Below are 19,974 nucleotides of genomic sequence, written 5' to 3' on the forward strand. Positions count from 1 at the left end.
AAATTACAAATCAATGTTAAGAAAACCTACAGAAACTATATAAACATATTAAGATTAAACAATATACTTTTGAATGATGATGTGTGATAGAAGAAATCAGGAAGAAATTCAAAAATTCTCGGAATCAAAAAAGAGAATAGTTATGAACACAACATCCTCTAGGACATTATGAAAGTGGTTCTAAAGGAAAGTTTATAACTATGAGTGCCTATGTAAGAGAATTAGAAAGATTCCAAATAAAAAAAAAATCTAATATTGCATCTCAAGGCCCTCAAAAACCAAGAACAAAACATTTCCAAAATAGTAGAAGGAAGAAAACAATTAAGATCAGAGCCAAAATCAATGAAATAGAGAATATAAAAACAATACAAAGAATAAATGTAATGAACAATTAGTTTTTGAAAGAAAACAAGATTGATTAACCCTTAGTAAAACTAACCAAAAGAGAATGAGCAAAGACCCAAATTAATAAAATTAGAGATGTAAAAAGAAAAAATCATCCAAGACATCATAGAAATCCAGAGGATTATTAAGGAATATTTTAAAAGTTTATACTCCAATAAATTGGAAAACCAAAAATAAACTGAAACATTTTCAGACACATAAGACCTGTCAAAACTGAATCTGGAGAACATAAAAAAACTAAATAGACCAACAGCTAGCAATGAGATAGAAGCAGTAATAAAAAGTCTTCCAAAAAGAAAATCCCTAAACCAGATAGATTCTCAGCTATATTCTACCAGACCTTTAAAGAAGAACTAATCCCAATGCTCCTCAAATTTGTCCAATAAATAGAAAGTGATGGAGTACTTCCAAATTCATTCAATAAAGCCAGTTTTATCCTCATAACAAAATCAGATAAAAGGATACATCAAAGAAAGAAAATTACAGACCAATATCTTTGATGAACTTAGATGCAAAAATCCCTAGTGAATTATTAGCAAATTGTGTTCAAGAGCATATTAAGAAGATTGTCCGTCATGACCAAGTTGGTTTTATCCCAGGGTTGGAAGAATGGTTTAACAACTTAAATCAATACATGTAATTCACCATATTAAAAACAATTAATGACAAAAATCAAGGAGTCAACTCAATAGATGCACAGAAAGCTCTGAAAAAGCTTAGCACCCATTCATGATAAAAACAATGAAGGAACTAGGGATATAAAGAACTTACCTCAACATCATAAAGGCTATATATAACAAAAACAAAGCCAGCATAATAGAGAATGGAGAAAAACTGAAAGCATTTCCTTTAAAACTCAGAATAAGACATTCACTGCTCCTATTCAATATAGTTCTTTTTCTGAAGGGAGGCATTTTTAATTTATTTTTATTTATTTATTTTTGTTGATTGATTCTTCTTAATTATACATGACAGCAGAATCCATTTTAACATAATTATAAAAGCATGGAATATATTTTGCTCTAATTCAGTCCCAAGTACCTCTTCTTTCCATTCGTTCTTCTCTACTGATCTTTCTGTCATTTACCAAGTTATTTTTTTTCAATTAATTTCTTGTCAATATAGTTCTTGAAATCCTAGCCAGAGCAATCAGGCAAGAGAATGATATTAAAGGGGAACAAATAGAAAAAAAGTCAAGTTATCTATGCTTGCTGATGACATGATCCTATATCTAGAAGACTCAGAACTCTACCATAAGACTTCTAGTGATAATAAACAAATTCAGCAAAGTAGCAGTTTACAAAATTAACATACAAAAGTCAATAGCTTTCCTTTATATCAATAATAACTATTCAGAGAAAGATATCAGGAAATCAATTCCACTCATAATAGCCTTGAAAAAATTATAAAACACCTAGGAATAAATCTAACAAGGAGGTGAAAGACCTCTACAATGAAAACCATAGAACACTGAAGAAAGAAACTGAAGAAAACATAAGATGGAAAGACCTCCCGTGTTCATGGACAGGCAGAATTAGTATTGTTAAAAATGGCCATTCCACCAAAAGCAATATATCATCAAAACACCAATGACATTCTTCACAGAACCAAAAAAAAAAAATGATCCTAAAATTTATTTGGAAAAAATAAAAGACTAGAATAACCAAAGCAATTCTAAGCATAAAAGCAATGCTGGTGGCAGCATAATACCCAACCACAAATTATACTATAAAGCTATAGTTAAAAAAAAAAAAAAAAGCAAGGTACTGGCAAAAAAAAAAAAAAAAGACACAGAGACCAATGGTACAGAATAGAAGACACAAAGACAAACCTACAGATACAGTCATCTGATCCTTGACAAAAGGTACCAAAAATACATGTTGGAGAAAAGACAGCCTTTGTAACAGATGGTGCAGGGAAAACTTGTTATTCATATGTAGAAGACTAAGACTAGATCCTATCTCTCACCTTGTACAAAAGTCAACTCAAAATGGATCAAAGACATAAGACATAAGAATTAGAAACTATGCAGCTCCTAGAAGAAAACATAGGGTCAACACTCCAACATATAGGCTCTGGCAATGGCTTCTCAATAGGACTTCTCTAAAGCTTAGGAAATAATGCCAAGAGTTAATAAATGGGATGAAATCAAATTCAAAAAGCTTCTGCACAGTACAGGAAACAATTAAAAATGTGAAGAGAGAACCTAGTCTTCTGACAGAGGATTAATATCCAGAATGGATAAAAAACTTAACACCAAAAAAATCAAATAACCCAGTTAATAAATGGGAAAATGAACTGACACTTCTCAAAAGAAGAAATACATATGTCTAACAAATATATGAAAAAATGTTCAACATCTTTAGCAAGTAGGAAAATCCAATCAAAACTTCATCAAGATTCATCTCACTCCAAATAGAACGGCAGCCATCAAGAATACAAACAATAATAAATGCTGGAGAGGATGTGGAGAAAAAGGAACACTTACATTGTGGATGGGACTATAAATTAGTATAAGCACTATGCTATGAAAATCAGCATGGAAGTTCCTGAAAAAACTAAGAATGGAACCACCATATGATCCAGTCATACTACTCCTTAGTTTTTATCCTCAAGAAATAAAGTCAGCATACTATAACCATACTTGCCCACCCATATTTCTAGCAGCACAATGCACAATAGCCAAAGTAGGTATCTGCCAATGGATGAAGGGATAAAGAAAATGTGGCATATGTACATGATGGATTTTATTCAGCCATAAAGAATGAAACTATTTCATTTGCAGGAAAATGAATGGAACTTGAGAACATTAATTGAAGCAAAATAAGCCAAACTCAGAAAACCAGAAGTCATATCTTTTCTTTTCTATGCAGAAACTAGAGAGGAAAAAAAGGAAAAAGTTGTGGAAATCAAAGGGAGATCAGTGGAGTAGAGGAAATGAACATACATAGGGAGGAGGGGAGGAAAAGGGTTAATACTAGAGAATACTAGCCAAATTATATTGTGATATTAAGTATATGTAACAACAAATCTCACCATTTTGTACAACTAAAACACATTAATAAAAAAATAAGCATTGTCAAATTTAATCTGACACTTTTCTAGTTACCTAGACTTAAATTCAATTTCCAAGAGACCTTCAAATTCTCCCAAAGGAGTAAAGGCCTGGCAGAAATTCAAGACAGATGCCACAAAATATAAATTCACATGCATCTTATTTGTTTCTGTAGCATAAGAAATTAGGAAATTTCATTAAAAAATTTTTTAATGATAAAAACCCTTCAGAATCTTCAAAAGTATTATCTTTAAAATGAAATAATTATGTTAGTACACCAGATTTTTAAACTGCTAATAGTAATGGGAAGAATGCATGCCAATGAAGAAACATTTCATAAGATGCTCAGTTAGGCAAAATGGAGGATTTAATTTGAGTTCTCACTTTCTCTGAGAATATAAGGGGAGAAAAACAAAAGAAAAAAAAAGCTGAAGTGTTTTTCCTATTCTCTTACTCAACAATCAAACAGAACTCTTCTGTGGCCATATGTGTGGAGCTATCTACCCCCAACCCTTATACCAAGCAATCAATCAGTTCTGCAGTAGACACTAGCTGGTTGTCCTCAAATTCAATTCTGTTCTGATACTATCTATTTGGATACTGCCCACTGCCACAATCCCCTCCTGTTCAATTAATTTGCTTGAACAGCATACAAAAATCCAGGAAACACTTTACTTATTTACCACTTTATTATGAGGGATATTACAAAGAATAGAGATGGAGAGATTTATAGGCAAGGTTTAGAAGGATCCTGGAGCTTGTATGCCCTTTCCCATGCACCACCATCCAGGAAACTCTTCATCTTCAGCTCTCTCAAAGCTTCCAGACCCAATCTTTTTGTGGAAGCTTCATTATGTAGGAATGACTGAATAAATCATGGACAGTAAACCAAACCCATCCCCTATCCCCTCATCCCTCTTCAGCGGCTAGAGGATAGAGCTGAAAGCCCCAGCCCTTTAATCCTGCCTTCGTCTTTTAGGTGGCCAGCCACCATTCTGAAGCTACCGAGAGGCTGCCTGACATCAGTCAACACATCAGCATACAAAAAGGTATGTATTAATTTTGTGATTCCAAGGATTTTAGGATTTGTATGTCAGGAAATTGGGAGAAAGATCAAAGAGCTATTCCATCATATCACACTTCCTTAAAACATTATTTCCTGACTTTGATATACTATGATAAAGTTCTATTTAACCTCTAAAAATAATTTTAAAGGCTTAAAACTGGCTGTTTAAAAACAGAACTAAACAAAACAAAAAAGCACCCCAGGAGGTGAGTGAATATATATTTAGAATTCAATACATCAAAAGTTCAGAGCTGAACCTTTTATTTTCATCTAACCAAAGGTTATTGTTATTATTATTATTATTATTTACTAAAAACTCACTCCAACTGATGGAAAAACAAGACTAATAGGTACATGGGTAAAGGACTCAAATAAAATAAAATGAGTAAACAAATAGAAAAAAATGGTCATATATTCCTTCATTAAAGAAATGCACTTTAAAAAAAAAAAAAAAAAAAAAGCTCCATTCCTGTCTAGTTAACTGACAAAACAACACAAAGCTTTTTAGAAATACAATTCTGGTGATAACAGAAAAAATTCTGAGATATCTTAAATTTAAGTGCTGGATGACAAAGGAAAGGAGAAATGGGGGAAGTCTTCTCAGTTAACCAACTATGGGCCAAAAAGGAACACCCAGTTCACATTCTTGAATGTATGTTAAAATTTTACCTCAGTCCCCATCACAATGCTCTAGGTGCCAATGCAACCTCAGTAGAACCCCAACCAATTTAAAGTAGTAATTACTTTTCCTCATGAACTGTCCTTGTATCCTAAAGCTCCACCCCCCTTTTCATAATCCCTTCTCTCTTAACTACAACCAATAATGTATGTTCAACGTAAACAACATATGCCTTCTTTCCCTGAATTTTCATTATTAGAAAATGCTCTTAGATCTGGCCTGGTATTTGTTGCTATGGGAACTTGTTCCATGATGGGTCTTTTATTTCCAACTAACATCTGTAACTGCTCAATAAATTCCTTTATTTCAGAGATTTCTTGGTCTTAAGAGTTTTGGTTTAAAACTGGCAAGAATACAATGAAATGTGTTCACTTGGACATTATAGATAGGTAGGCATAAAAGAGTTAACAAAGTAGATCTGAGATGGTTCTCTGTAGAACCTTGAAAAGCCCTGCTTGCTAGGGTGGCCCTTGATTGGTATCTTGGGTTCCCAAGATCACCCCGGTTTGATAATTCACTGGGACTTACAAAAGAAGGAAACAAAGTCAGCAAAGGAAAAAGATGTGTGAAATCAAGTTCAAGGAAAATCAGGCAGAGCTTCCAGAGTATCCAGTGAGTTTTCAGTTGACAATACTTTATCACATGTGACATCACAATTTGATGCTTGAAGGAATTAAGTGTGTCCTGTGTGGTTTTACTGGGAAAGGATTCGGATATCTTGTGCCTAGTTTCCCCCTTAGACTGTACTGTGTGACTTTCTTCTGTGCTGAAGCTGTTTTGTATCCTCTTGCTACAACCAATCTTAGCCATGACTACAATTCTGTAATAGTAGTCCTCCCTTATCTGTGGTTTCAGTTACCTACAATCAACAAAGTTCCAAAAATATTAAATGGAAAACAAAAAATAAACATTTCATAAGTTTAAATTTGTGCACTGTTCTTAGTGTGATGAAACGCATGCCATCCTATTGTCTATCTAGGACATAAGTCATCCCTTTGTCTAGCATATCCTCACTGTATTCAGTACTTGCCTCCTTATGGGTGGTCATTTAGTAGCCATCTCAGTTAAGATTAACTGTCACAGCATTGCAGTATTTATGTATTTAACCTAATGGTCCCAAAGTCCAAAAATAATGATGGTGGTAATTTGGATATGGCAACAAGAAGCTATGAAATGCTTCCATTAAGTGAAAAATGGAAAAGAATCTCTTAGGTAAAGGTACAGAAAAAACATAGTAAATAAAGGATTCAATACTATCTGCAATTTTAGCAATCCACTGGGCTTCTTGGAAGGTACCTTCTCTACCCCATGGCTAAAGGATGACCACTATATACGCTGAGTCCCAGTGAATCACCAAACCTAAGGGTGATCTTGGAGAGAACCGAATCAACAGCATTGCTACAGAGAGGCAATATATTCATGTAGCAGCCATAAAAATATTCATGTGCAAGCTAGTAATTCCTCTCTGGGAAATAATTTCATGGAAATTATATAAGAAACTAGGTAAGACTATGTTTGCTGTAGTATTTCTAAAATGGAAAAACTGGGAAAAATCCAAATGCTGTCAGAAGCAATGCATGTATTAAACAATCAATAAAAGATGAAATAAATTGTGCTATATTAATAGAATGGATAATTACATCATCATTTTAAAATGACCAGTTTTTAGGCTATCACAACAAATTGTAATTTTTTCCTATTTTCTGAAAAGCTAATAATGTCATTATTTTAGTTTAAAATATTTTAAAAATTCTCCTCAACGTAAGGATGTTATGGAGGCTGAGATTGTGGCTCAGTGGTAGAGCGCTTACCTCACATGCATGACATACTGGATTTGATCCTCAGCACCACATAAAAATAAATAAATAAAGATACTGTGTCCATCTACTACTAAAAAAATATTTAAAACAAAGAAAATGAAGATGTTATGGTTTGCATATGAAGTGTTTTCCAAAAGCTCCCACATGAATACAAGAATGTTTAGAGGTGAAACAATTGGACTTCGAGAGCTGTAACCTAATTAGCCATCCTAGTTTAAATGACTAGGTGGTAACTGTGGGGAGGTGGGGGTGTGGTGTGGCTGGAGGAGGTGGGTCACTGGAGATGTGTCCTAGAAGGATGCATCTTCTCTGTGGCCCCCTCCTCTCCCTCTCTCACTGCTTCCTGATTGCCTTGAGCTGAGCAGCTTTCCTTTACTGGGCTTTTCCCCCTTGATATGGGGCCTCACCTTGGGAGCATAGCAATGGAGTTAATGGATTGAGACTTTAGATATCATGAGCGGAAATAAACTTCTATTCTAAGCTGTTCTTGTTGGGTATTTTGGCTACAGAGATGCAAAAGCTGACTAATACTTTCTCTAATCTCCTATATTGTACTTAAATTAATATGCTTACTGTTGGGAGTCTCCCTGAGAATTCCCCGGGCCTTTCAAACATGGCGGTGGGCAAATTGCCAGTAGGTGGCTAGAACTCCCCAGGCCTTTCAGATAAGGAGCCCCTAATGCAACATGGCAGCGGGCAAGTTGCCAGTGGGCGGATAACAAGTTGTTTTGAAAACCTTCTAACTGGCCCTCCTGTCTTCCGTACTCGTGGACAGTTCGTGCCCCCCCATGAATCTTATGCAGGGCAGACGTACGTGCACCATAGGTGATGACCTGACCTTTACTATGATTGGCCCTGGGAGCTTCCTGGTTTAAGATAACTGACTCTCACTTTCTATATAAACTAGCACCAGCTTGCAGTAAAGTGCTTCATCTTTGTCACTGCTGTCTGTGTGTGTGCATTTTAATCTCCAACGACGAACCTTGGCCTTTCACTTACCATAAATTTTTCTAATTTCTAGTCCAAGTCGATCTTTATACAAATCTGCTGATTTCTGCAGTCTTTTCAAACTCTCTTTATTAGCTTTGTTAGCATTAGAAATAGCTGTAATTAAAAAAATCACAATATTTCAATGTATTTTGTTGTTATTTTCATTTCTGTTTGCATTACTGGGAATTGAACATGACTCAAAAATTATAAGACAAAGAAAAGCTACATCTCTAGCCCTCTTTTATTTTAACTCACTAAATTACTCTGGCTGGCCTCAAACTCATGATCCTCCTGCTTCAGCCTTCTGAGTAGTTGGAATTAGAGGAACACACCATGGCACTTAGTTTGTATCAAATATTTTAAATAACAATGCTCATTCAATTAATTTTAAGAAACTTGAACACATACATTAAAATGATGCAAGTCATAAATCTGTTTAAATTTATTCACTTTCCATCTTCTGATAGCAAAAGGAGTTTCTATTCATTCTAGAGAAAAAAATTGCTTGAGATACAGATAATTAGGCCAGGGATTTGTATGGCTAACAAAGAAATAGACTTCTTTTATCTACTTTGGTTTTTCAATATATCCAAGGACAAACTAATTGCTTCATGGGGGGAAAAATAAAATTCTACTCCTTTAGGTATAACTATTTCTCATGAGAAAACAGCCTATTTCATGCTAATTATATTTTTTTAAGTTAGCACAATAATCCCTAAGTAATACTTGACAGATAAAAAATAATAATTTCACGATTTAGTTTTGGATAGAACTCTACAAGAAAAAGCATTAACAAAACAAACTTGTTACTTCCAAGAGATTTAAAGGATTGATTGCTTAGTTTGTGGGCAAACAAGGCTCCTTTATAAGTGAAGGAAAGGTAGGACAGGAAAGGTTTTAGATAAAGAGACTAAGCAGCATAACAAAGTGCATACATTACCTGGGAGAGAACGTATGGTCAATGAATATTTGTTGCATAAATCACACTAAGGCTTCTCTAAGCAAATCTTATTTAGTTACACTGTCTCCCACTCTGCTTAATTAAACCCTCATATCAATGTCATCATTACTCTGGTTATAACAAATTAAAGGAGAAAGACTTTTAAGCAAAACAAGAGAAAATAAAATCCACTTAGTTAACTTTCCTGATACCTTAGAGAGGGAGCTGATGGCTATGTCCTGAGGTATATTATCCATTTCTAACAATGAAAGAGCACAGGCACGATGCTACATAATTGTGAACCATTACCATTTTCAAATTTAGACTAGTTTTTTTAAGTATGTTTATAACTGGAAACTTACTTTCTTTTTTTCTAGAATATTCTTCCTTAAGATCCTGGATTTTTGCAGTCAGTACTTCCATTTCCTGCTTTTTGTCTTTTACTTCAGTGATCAACTTTAATAGAGCATCCTTTTTTTCTTGAATGAGCTTATTCTGCCTGCAGATCTCTGCAAGAAGCACAAGGTATTAACTACAAGATATATGCTTTGCTGTCTGACACGTAGCTAAAAAATTCCAAAAAAAAAATTAATTGACTTTCAAAAGATTGATAAAGAATGCCTTGATAAGCATCTCCTCATGACTCAAAAATTATAAGACAAAGAAAAACAACAACAACAAACCCCTAATGTATTCTTTCCTACTTGCCTGAAAACAAAAATGGAGAAACAGAAATGTTTTTCAAAATAAGTATACCAAATTAAACAATGAAACAGAAAATCAGAAGATCATGAATCTGCAGATCCCCATTCCAAGTAAGTACATAAACAAAATCTACCACCAAAGACAACCAAACTCTAGGAAAATAGCTTTACAGTGCCTTGAAGAATGTACTAAAAAGACAGAAGGAAGGGGAGGAAGGAATGAAGGCAAGCAGGCAACTCTGAGCAAGTCAGCACAATTCAGAAACTAACTCAATAAAGGCAGCCACTGTCCCTCTATCAACAACCATACAAACTAATCTCACTTGAAAACATAGGTGTAATAATGCTTAATAAAATAATGACATATTAAAAATAATCTCCTAAGGCTGGGGCTGTAGCTCAGTGGTAGAGCGCTCTCCTCGCACGTGAGGCACTGGGTTCGATCCTCGGCACCACATAAAAATAAAGATATAAAATAACCATAATAATCTCCTAAGGGCAAATATGGCTGGATATATAGAGGAGGTACAATATTAGGAAAATTCATCATATAAGCAGGAATTTCAAAGATGCTTCATATAAATTCAGTACCCACTCCCGATACTGATTCTTCAACTAGACATAGAAAGTCATTTCTCTAACATGAAACAAAAACCTTTCAAATCCCATATACTAAAAGTCATGTCTAAAAGGAACAAAACAAGAGTGACTGCTATCATTGTGATTTAATATTTTTCCTTAGAAGTTTCTGTCCAATACAAGATGTATTTACTTAGTAAAAGTACTGGAAAGAAAAAGATAATTTCATTACGTGTAGATAATAAACATCTATCTACAATATTTTAAAAATCTACTGAAAGTTCATAAGAATTTGTGGTCTACCACAAAAATCAACAGCTTTCATAAATAACACACATAATTAATTTACAGGTGACAACAGTTGTGTTTATGCTAATAACTTTAATATTAGTTTTTGCTATTCCATGGTATTGTTAAGTACCAAAATACTTAAAAATATATATAGCTATTTGATACTTATCAGCACCTCATTTCCCTTTCTTGGCTTTAATCCCTCTAGCTGTCCTGTGTCCTGGTCATTATCTCTACAAGTCCTCCTAGCCCTATTAACCTCTCGGCTTTAGCAAGCACCCAAACCTCTCATACACATGCTCAACATAAAATAGTAATAAAGCTTATACATTAAACTGGCCAGGCGTCTTTGCTGGGAAAAAGAATAATCCTGGCAAAGCCACTATTTCCTCTGTTGGCTGGAAAACAAACACAATGGCTCTACTTGGGGCCTACTGTCCAGAGACAAAGGTCCCAAAAGTGCCAGTCAGGAAGCTAAATAGGCAGGATGACACCAAAAGCCTAAGAACTGTATAGCTCTATAATATACTTATGAATTTCTGAATTAAATTACTAATATTTAAATAAAATCTGAACACTTCAAAATATAATGCCATTAACCATTAGTCCTGCATTATACGAAATAACCCAAAATATCTATAGTGTCATTTAATTCCAGTACTGTAATTACAAGTGAGTATGTGTTCCAAGGATAAGTATTATAGGAAGTGTTTTTTTTTTTTAAGTTAAATAAATCTATCACAGAACTTCTAAGGACCTTAAATACCATGAATCTTCAAAAGGGAAATGGTACTATGACCTCTTTTTCAAACTGAACTAAGCATTGAATTCTTTGCTTGAGGAACATCTCTAAAGACCAGGAAGCAAGGAAGTCTCATTAACAGTGATAACAAACAAAACATTCAAGAATAACCTAGATCAAGAAATATTTAGGTTTTGTATGAAAAATATTGTAACTCTTATCTGAGACACATGTGACTTGGATAGCTGACGTGATATTTTATGCTTCTAAATATTACAAAGATGCCAACATTTCCCAAATTCACTTCTACATGCAATACAGCACCAGTGCGTGTGTGTGTGTGTGTGTGTGTGTGTGTGTGTGTGTGTGTTTTGCGGGAAGGGGAATCTAACAAAATTAAATTAAATTTGTCTGACAATACACGTGAGAATAGTTAAGAAAATGTAAAGGAAAAAGGAAAGAGACTTGCCCCATCACATATAATGTTTGTGACTGAGATACTTACAATATAGTGGGGTGCTAGTTGAAGAACCTACATAGAGTTCAGTGAAACAAAACAGAAACCCCCAAACAACTGTTGGGGCTGTTTAGGAAGTCGGTATGATAAAGAAAATATAAAATCAGTGATCAAGAGGCAGATTATTCCTTAAACAGTATCACAACCCAAATTAAATTTCATATTTATTAAATATCTAAGTATAAAATGAAATCTTATAAAACTTGAAAAGCAATATTTGTGAATTTTATATTAAAATTATATGGGGAAAGACCTTCCTTGAAACTTAAAAACCAGAAAATTTACATAAGGTATTATATAATTTATAATTTTATGAATTTACTTCAGGTTTTAGACAATGCTATTATACAGGTCTTGTTCTTTCTCTTTTTTGTTTTTTCCTGCAGTACTGGAGATTGAACTCAGAATCTTGCACATGCTAGGAAGGTGCCACTAAGCTACATCCTAGCCCTTTTTATTTTTTATTTTGAGACAGAGTCTCCCTAAGTTGCTGAGGCTGGCCTTGAGCTTAAGATCCTCCTACCTCAGTCTCCTGAGTTGCTGAGATTACAGGTATGCACTACTGCAGGGGGCTTTTATTCTTTTTTAAAAGAAGAGGAAAAAGGACTCAGCAGTTTAGTAACTAATCCAAAGCTAGGATGCAATAAATAAATGGCTTCAAACTCAGATCTTGATTTCAAAGGCAATGCTTTTGTTCATTAAATTATCCTCTTCCAATACTGGGTTACTATTTAATCTAAAGAAGACACAAACACAATTTCCTGAGGGGTAGGGGAACCAGAAAAGGGAGAAACAGACAAAAAATAAAATGCAGATGTCTAATAAATAGGAAAGATAATTTAATCTCAGTAGTAATTATAGAAATGCAAATAAAGCAATAACATGCCTATTTTCATTTATGATAATATTTACAAAATAATAACTAGTGTTGAAAGGAATGCTAGAGTCCTACAAAATATTCTGACCCTATAAAACAAAAGGGCCTTAAGGATATATCTGTCCTTTATCTAGCAATTCCATTTTTACAAAATTACCCTAAGGAAACAGGATATGTGCAAATATTTATACAAAAAACACTTTTTATGATGAAACTAAAACATCCTAGATGTCTAGTAAGTAAATTATTAAAATGATACATCAGTAAACTGGGATATGTTTTCAAAGAATTTAGCAATACTTTCAAAGTAGAAAAAAATTGTAGTTATATAGATACCATTCTGCTAAAAAGAAAAAAAAAATCTACATAATAGCTGGGCACAGTGCACACAACTATATTCCTAGGGACTCAGGACCTAATGTAGAAGATTGGCAAGTCCAAAGCCAGCCTCTGCAACTTAGTGTGACCTTGTCTCAAAATATGAAATAAAAAGACTGGGGATGAAGACCAGTGATGGAATACCCCCGATTCAATCCCCAGTTCCAAAAAAAAAAAAAAAAATCTAGATAGTATATGAAAAATAAAAGCTAGAAGGTTATGTTATTTTTTTTAAATGTAGTTCTCAACATTTAGTAATTTTTTTAAATTTTTTGTTATTTTTCAAGAATCTGACATGATCATATGTCAAGTATAATTTTACAATAAATAAACCTCAAGAAACACTAGTATTTAAAGGAGATGACTAACTAGAATTGCACTGCAAAAAAAAAAAAAAAAAAAAAAACACACAACCAGAGTTAAAGTCAAAAGTCTGAGCTCCAATTTGTCTCATCAGTTGTTTCTCAAACCCTTGCTCAAAACGCACCTTCTAAAACCTCATTTATAAAATGGGGATAGAGTAAAACAGCTACCCTTACTTCATAGGGCTAGAGCACCCAACGATGTGAAAACAGTTTATAGGCAATATGCAAATACCATATACATGAGTATTTTTATAACATTTGAACTATGTGGACTTGTGGCAATACAAAACAAAGGCCTCAATGTTGCATGACTATTATTTTATGTGTATGCAGTCAGCTAGGGCCATATTTCAAAACATCACCATTACTCTTAGCACAGGAACCCTCTCTTGCACTTTCCTTCTAATGTAGAAAGGTCAGTATGGTACACTGGAAAGAGCAGACATTTTGGATACAATCCTAGACCTTGCATCCACCCAATGTTTGACCTTAGCCAAGTTTTTAACCCCAGTGAGCTTCAATTTCCTCATCTGTGAATCTGTTAAGACAGATTTCAGGATTTAGATAGCTTAAGAGGGTCCCATAACAGATGCACTTTCAATAGATGGTCTTCCTGCATCTGATAACCTGATGGAAGAGATGCTCCAGGTGTGCTAGAATGTTTGGCTATTTTGTTCTGCTGCACCTTCCCAGAATAGTACCTACCATAGACTATAGCTTAACAAATATTTGGTGAGTGAAAGAATCCCCTCAACCTTTCCTACTCCCAAAGTATCATACCTTATCAATGCATCTTAATGGTCCTATCTGTGATTTCCCAGTGTTGACAATACCCTTTCTGGGTTCCTCATCTTCTAGTTTCTGTGACCTTCTAACTCTCTCTAGTCTCTAACTGCTAATTCAGTCTTTCCTGATCCTTTCCTCTAACATCTCTCAATTATAGAGAGGCAATGCAATGTAAATATGAGTCCTCTTGAGTCAATTTGATGGTTCTCATCAAATCACAAGCTCTCTGAGCTTGCAGTCTCATCAATAAAACAGGATGACGACGACTACCACTACTACTACTACTACATACATACATATATAAATACATATATACCTGGGAGAAATGTCATAAGGATGAAAGGAGATGGTGTATGTAGAATACAGCACAGCACCTGACACATAGTGACAATTCAATAAATATTTATTATTATACTATGGTTATCTTCTTTCATTCTACCCATCCTGTCACAGTTCAATTCCCCAAATACAATAAAGACTCCCAAATCTCTATCTTCAGCAAAGACCCATTTCCTGGCTGGCCTTCTGATCTATCTCTTCACTGCCTACCAGACATTGTGCCAGGCCCATGGCACAATACCCTCAACATATTTGCTCAACACATTTAAATTTGTCTACTTCCCAGCCCTCCTCTTCTAATCATTCACATAGGAAATGCACCACCACATCGAAAGGCAGGAATCATCCTAGACCATGCTCACCTTCAGGACAGCAGTCACAAATTAGTCTACCTCCTCAAACCTGCCGGTGGTCGAAGCCATCCTCATTGTTTGCCTGAACTACCACATTAGCTTTTTCCTTTCAGCTGGTGGCCCACTCTTACTCCCCTCCCATTTGTTGTGTGTGACACTGCCAGAGTTCTTTTCCTAAAATACAAATCCAATATCATTTTTTAGGTTAAAATCCTACAGCAACTCTTTATCTCTCCCCAAAATAAAGCCTAAATGCCTTTATACATCATGTAATGTTCATCAACATCATGTAATATCCATCAACTGGCCAACCAATTCTCCTTCCAGTCACTTCACCACTTCCCATCCACACTGTACTCTGACCATTCCAGAATTCAAAAAGCTTTCAGATTTCTACCACATTCCATATGCTGTTCCCTCTCCTTCCTAGTAGTGCTGAATTTGATGAACTTCCTCAATCCTATTCTGCAATCTTCTATAGGGTAGTACATTTAATCAGATTGTTTAGGTTCCAGACATGTTTCTGTTCATGACCTTGAACAAGTTATTTTGCCTCTCTGTGCATATTTCCTCATCTATAAGATAGAATTAAAAATAGTATACATACATACCCCTTAGGATTGTTGTCAGAATTCATGAGTCAATATATGCAAAAAGCCTAGAACAGGATATAGCACGTGGCATTAAGGTAAGGGTTTAGCTATTAGACATTCTGCAACCCTCACTAAAAGAATCAAGCCCTCCAGATTCTATGACCACACAGCACCCATTCCATTATCACAACAACTATTACAAGAGATTTTAATCATGGTTTCTCTGTCTATATCCTCTGCTAAATTATGAACAGTTATAATTTATGCATTCTTGTCTCTTTAGTCCTGGACAATAGCAAGCCAATACTTGTTGAACTTAGGTAAAATATATTTCTGTTCAAATATATGTGATTGATTAATATCTTCATTAATATTTAAGAGCATAGTTTTGAGATTCACAGTGGTAAAAAATTGAATTTCAAACTTAATTTTCTAATCCCTAGTGATTCTAAAAGCAAGAGTGTTTAAAGGATCCAAACTTGATATACTCCCATTCCCTCCCTCACTCTCCCTCTCTCTCCAACACACACACACACACACACACACACACACACACACGTATTCCTTTTTGTGTATAGTCACAGAGGAGATAAGAAAAGCAGTAGGGAGCATAGAAACTTCAGAGAAGCTAAGAAAATGATCTTGTGTAAAAGTCTATCATAACACACCAGGAGTTACAAAGTTAAATGTCTTATGTGCCACAAAGTGAGTAAAGTGGGCAAGGCAAGACAAAAGGGGGCTTAGTCAAAAGGGAACTATGGCAAGTGAAAGAGCACATGCCCCTTGTAAAAACATACCACTTTTAATAATAATGTTTAAAACATGGTGCCTCTAAACTGAGTGTCACTAATGCTATCTGACCTGTAGCCACAAGTTTGTGGCTTGTGTGTAGGAATTCAATAAAAACTACTGATTCACTCTAGACATTCTAGAGTTGCAGAAACAAGGATTTTCTATAAAAATATAGAAAGACTTTCAAAATCCTACCCAAAGTGCTGAGAGAACCCCAGCTTTTCAATTCAATGTGAAAATAAACTCACGTTTTAAAAATTGCTGGCAATTACACAACAACATTAATAAATCTTAAAGTATAAAAAAATCTTACAAATGAAAAAAGAACAAATACATACAAAATGATACCATTTATATAATATTCCAAAACAATGCTAAACAAAATATTACTAGTTCTAGAAGGTGGGAGAAAGGTGTAACATGGGATGTCATATTTCTTAAACTGTGTGGTGAATACATGTTTATTAGTTCATGTACATATAAGCACGTGTGTATGCATATGCGTGAATGTATAAATACACACACTACATTATCTTACTTGTATGAGGGATTTCATGACAAAGACGTTTAATCTAAAAAAAAAAAAGTCTTTGATCTAGTTTTTCACATACGATTTTGATATTCCAGAAACATCTCAATCATTTGTTCTTCTTCCTTTAATTTCACAGCCAGCTTTTCTGGAACAGAAATTGGAATTAAAGTTTCAATTCAGCTGAAATAACACTAGAAAATAAAAAAGAATGGCAAAAACAAGTTTAAACTGTAGGTACCTGCAAGTGCTTCAATGGAGTCTTTGAAGACATCTCTTAGTCCCACCATCTGACAGCGAGTGTCACTGAAAGTGTTTCTGAACTTATTTCCAAATTCATTTATGCTTTTATCAAAGCGTGCCAGCTCATCCTCCATCATTGTGTAAGACACTACAAAACACAGAACACATATTGTAAGTTTCAAGAATTACTGAAATCAAATAAACCACATATTCCAATCAGCTATTTTGACAGTTGGACCCTTGCTGTTAGTTCTAGATATTATAGAATGTCTAATCAAGCCTCTTAGGCTTAACTATGGTTAAGTAAAAGCAAGAATCCAGAACAGCTTTACCACCTAAGGATTTGTTAGTAGGTAAGTGTAATTACAAAGATCATCTGCTCTCTGACCCTGGACAACTGACTCCCAACTTCGTTTTTCTCACAAGTAAAACTGGTTCCTTGTAAGGCCCTTTCAACTCTGACCTGCTGTGAGATCCAGCCTGGATCTTCCTATGGCCACTGGGCCCCCTCCCATAAGATAAGAACTCACACATTTACCCTGCATGTTTCTCCCACCTGTAACAAGAATCTAACAGTTTAATGGAGACTAGAGCGTTAGACTGGCGGGTTCGGTCCAGGGCAAATACAGATGACCTAATACTCTGGGTCTCAATATCACTCCCCATAAAAGGATGTCTTGGAAAACTCTAGACTCCACCAGTTCTATGTGACACTAAAACCTTTCCAGGAGGGCCAAAGACATCTCATTCGCTGCTACCACCCCACCAGGTCCTGCACCCAAACAGCAAAATGACGCGCGTTTCACAAACATCACCCTGAGTACTACACACAAGCGCCCGGAAACCTATCGTGACAGGCTAGTCTAGGGGCCCTATTCGGCTCCCACTTCCCTCACCTTTTGACGGAAAGGCCTGAGCCCAGTCGCTTTCCCCAAACCAGATGTACGAACCTTTAGTCAGCAGCCGGTCGCCAGACCCAGCTTTTGCTTCCGCGCCAAAGTTCCGATTTCAAAACTAGAGCACTCCCGCCGCCCGCCTCTTGGCGCCCACTCGCCTTCTCATTGGCTGATAACATAAGCTCTCTAGGCCGGGATTGGTTAAGCGCACGCTCTGGAATTCTCGCGAAAATATATGAGGAAAGAGAATTCTGGGATTCGTAGTTCTTTTCTAAACAACCGTAGGAATTTCAGCGGAGCCTGGCAAAGTATTAAAAGATCCCCCTGAGGGCTGGGGATGTGGTTCAAGCGGTCCCGCCTGCCTGGCATGCGTGCGCCCCGGTTTCGATCCTCAGCACCACGTACAAACAAAGATGTTGTGTCCGCCAAAAACTGAAAAATAAATATTAAAATTTAAAAAAAAATAAAGTTTAAAAAAAAAAAGATCCCCCTGAAGACAAACCCTAGAAGAACCTCTCTTTTGGGCTTCAAATACAGTTTCTACAACAAGTAAAATATAATAATTAGACTCTAACTGTATTATTTTGTCAAGTATATATCCTCTTTTTTGGACTTGTTTTGTAAAATTGACTCCAACTGTGAATGACCAAGACTTCCAGAGGGTCCTCAGAATATGTTCCCACTCCTGTAATCCCAGCAAGGAGGCTGAAGCAGGAGGATCTCAAATTGAAAGCCAGTCTCAGCAATTTAGTGAGGACCTACCAAACTTAGCAAAACCCTGTCTCAAAATTTTAAAAAATAAGTATGGGGCAGAGGCTGTAGCTCAGTGGTAGAGCACTTGCCTTGCACATGTGAGGTACTGGGTTCTATCCTCAGCACCACATAAAAATGAATAAATATAGATATTATACCAACTACAACTAAAATAAATTTTTAAAAAATAAGTTGAAACAGCTGGGAATGTGGCTCAGTTGTTAAGCGCCCCCTGGGTTCAATCCCTGATCCCTGGTACCAGAAAAACAAAACAAACAACCAAAAAAAAAAAAAAAAAAAAAAAAAAAAAAAAAAAAAACACCTTTCTACGACTCAGGCTTCTCTAGCAATGTTTTTGAGGCCTATTAGACAATATGTCACTCCCTGTTGCAGAACTGAAAACTGGAACAGAGCCCAACACTATCAAAATCCCTATGTTCCCTGGGGACAGGAAGGAGGCACAAGCAATTCAACTCAGACTTGTTAAGAAGTGGACAAACTACAGGGAAGATGTATTGTCCAGGAACTCCAAATAGGAGAAATAGATTCACTATTTAAATCCTTAGTAAAGCTGAGGAACAAAGAAAAACGAAGAATATAGAGTATACCCTGTAACTGGAGAGTATGTCCAATAAAGATGTCCAGCTAGCATTGATATCAAAGATAATTATTTTCATCTTTGACTATGATCTGTTGTGAAAACAAAGGCTCTGATTATAGGCTAAAACCTCTTTCCCTACCACTGCTTCCTTTGAATATTAACAATCCAAACAGCCATAATAATAATAATAAAATGTGTAAATAACATATTTGGAGGTAACAAATATTGGCTATTCTATTCCCAAAAGCTAAATTAAGACCCATGAAATCAGGAAAAGTTGTTATGATTCATATTTAACACACCACAGTGTACCTGAACATCAGCTTCCAGACTAGGCACTATTATTGATAACTTGGACATATCATTTACTTGAATAAGTCATCTTTCATTTCACAAATGAACTTCTGATTTTAGAAATCTTGTAGTATTAACCTTACGTTTTATGGGTTGGACATCTCAGAACTTCAGATAAATGATTAATAGTATTCATTTCTGGAGTTTTCACTGTTCCAGACCAGTGAATACTATAATAAGTGAATATGGAATAAGAATTAATAAGATTCATGTAAGGGTGATGACTTGAGACCCTGTTGAGAAGTTGCTGAGATTTTTACACTGGTCTTAATTAGGCCATTGAATGATGATTCTAGATCTTTGTGGACCTTGGACTAAGGGGAGTGA

General features: G+C 35.4%; 1 protein-coding gene across 3 annotated transcripts in view; it reads right to left on the reverse strand.

Moving 5' to 3' along the window:
• Window positions 1-18,072, reverse strand: part of SPC25 (SPC25 component of NDC80 kinetochore complex) — a 22,440-nt gene extending 4,368 nt beyond the window's left edge. Inside the window, exons 1-5 of one of the 3 annotated variants that reach the window (XM_081262014.1) lie at window positions 17,994-18,072; window positions 17,042-17,191; window positions 16,883-16,948; window positions 9,318-9,464; window positions 8,025-8,129 (exon numbers count right to left, since the gene is read on the reverse strand). In XM_081262014.1, coding sequence (XP_081118140.1) covers window positions 8,025-8,129; window positions 9,318-9,464; window positions 16,883-16,948; window positions 17,042-17,180 — 457 coding nt within the window. In that variant the 5' untranslated portion in view covers window positions 17,181-17,191; window positions 17,994-18,072. The other 2 variants (XM_081262015.1, XM_081262013.1) reach the window with 2 other exon arrangements.
• Between the last annotated feature and the right edge of the window lie 1,902 nt (window positions 18,073-19,974).

This window comes from Spermophilus citellus (assembly GCF_964194105.1).
Source record: "Spermophilus citellus genome assembly, chromosome: 11".
NCBI lineage: Eukaryota > Metazoa > Chordata > Mammalia > Rodentia > Sciuridae > Spermophilus > Spermophilus citellus.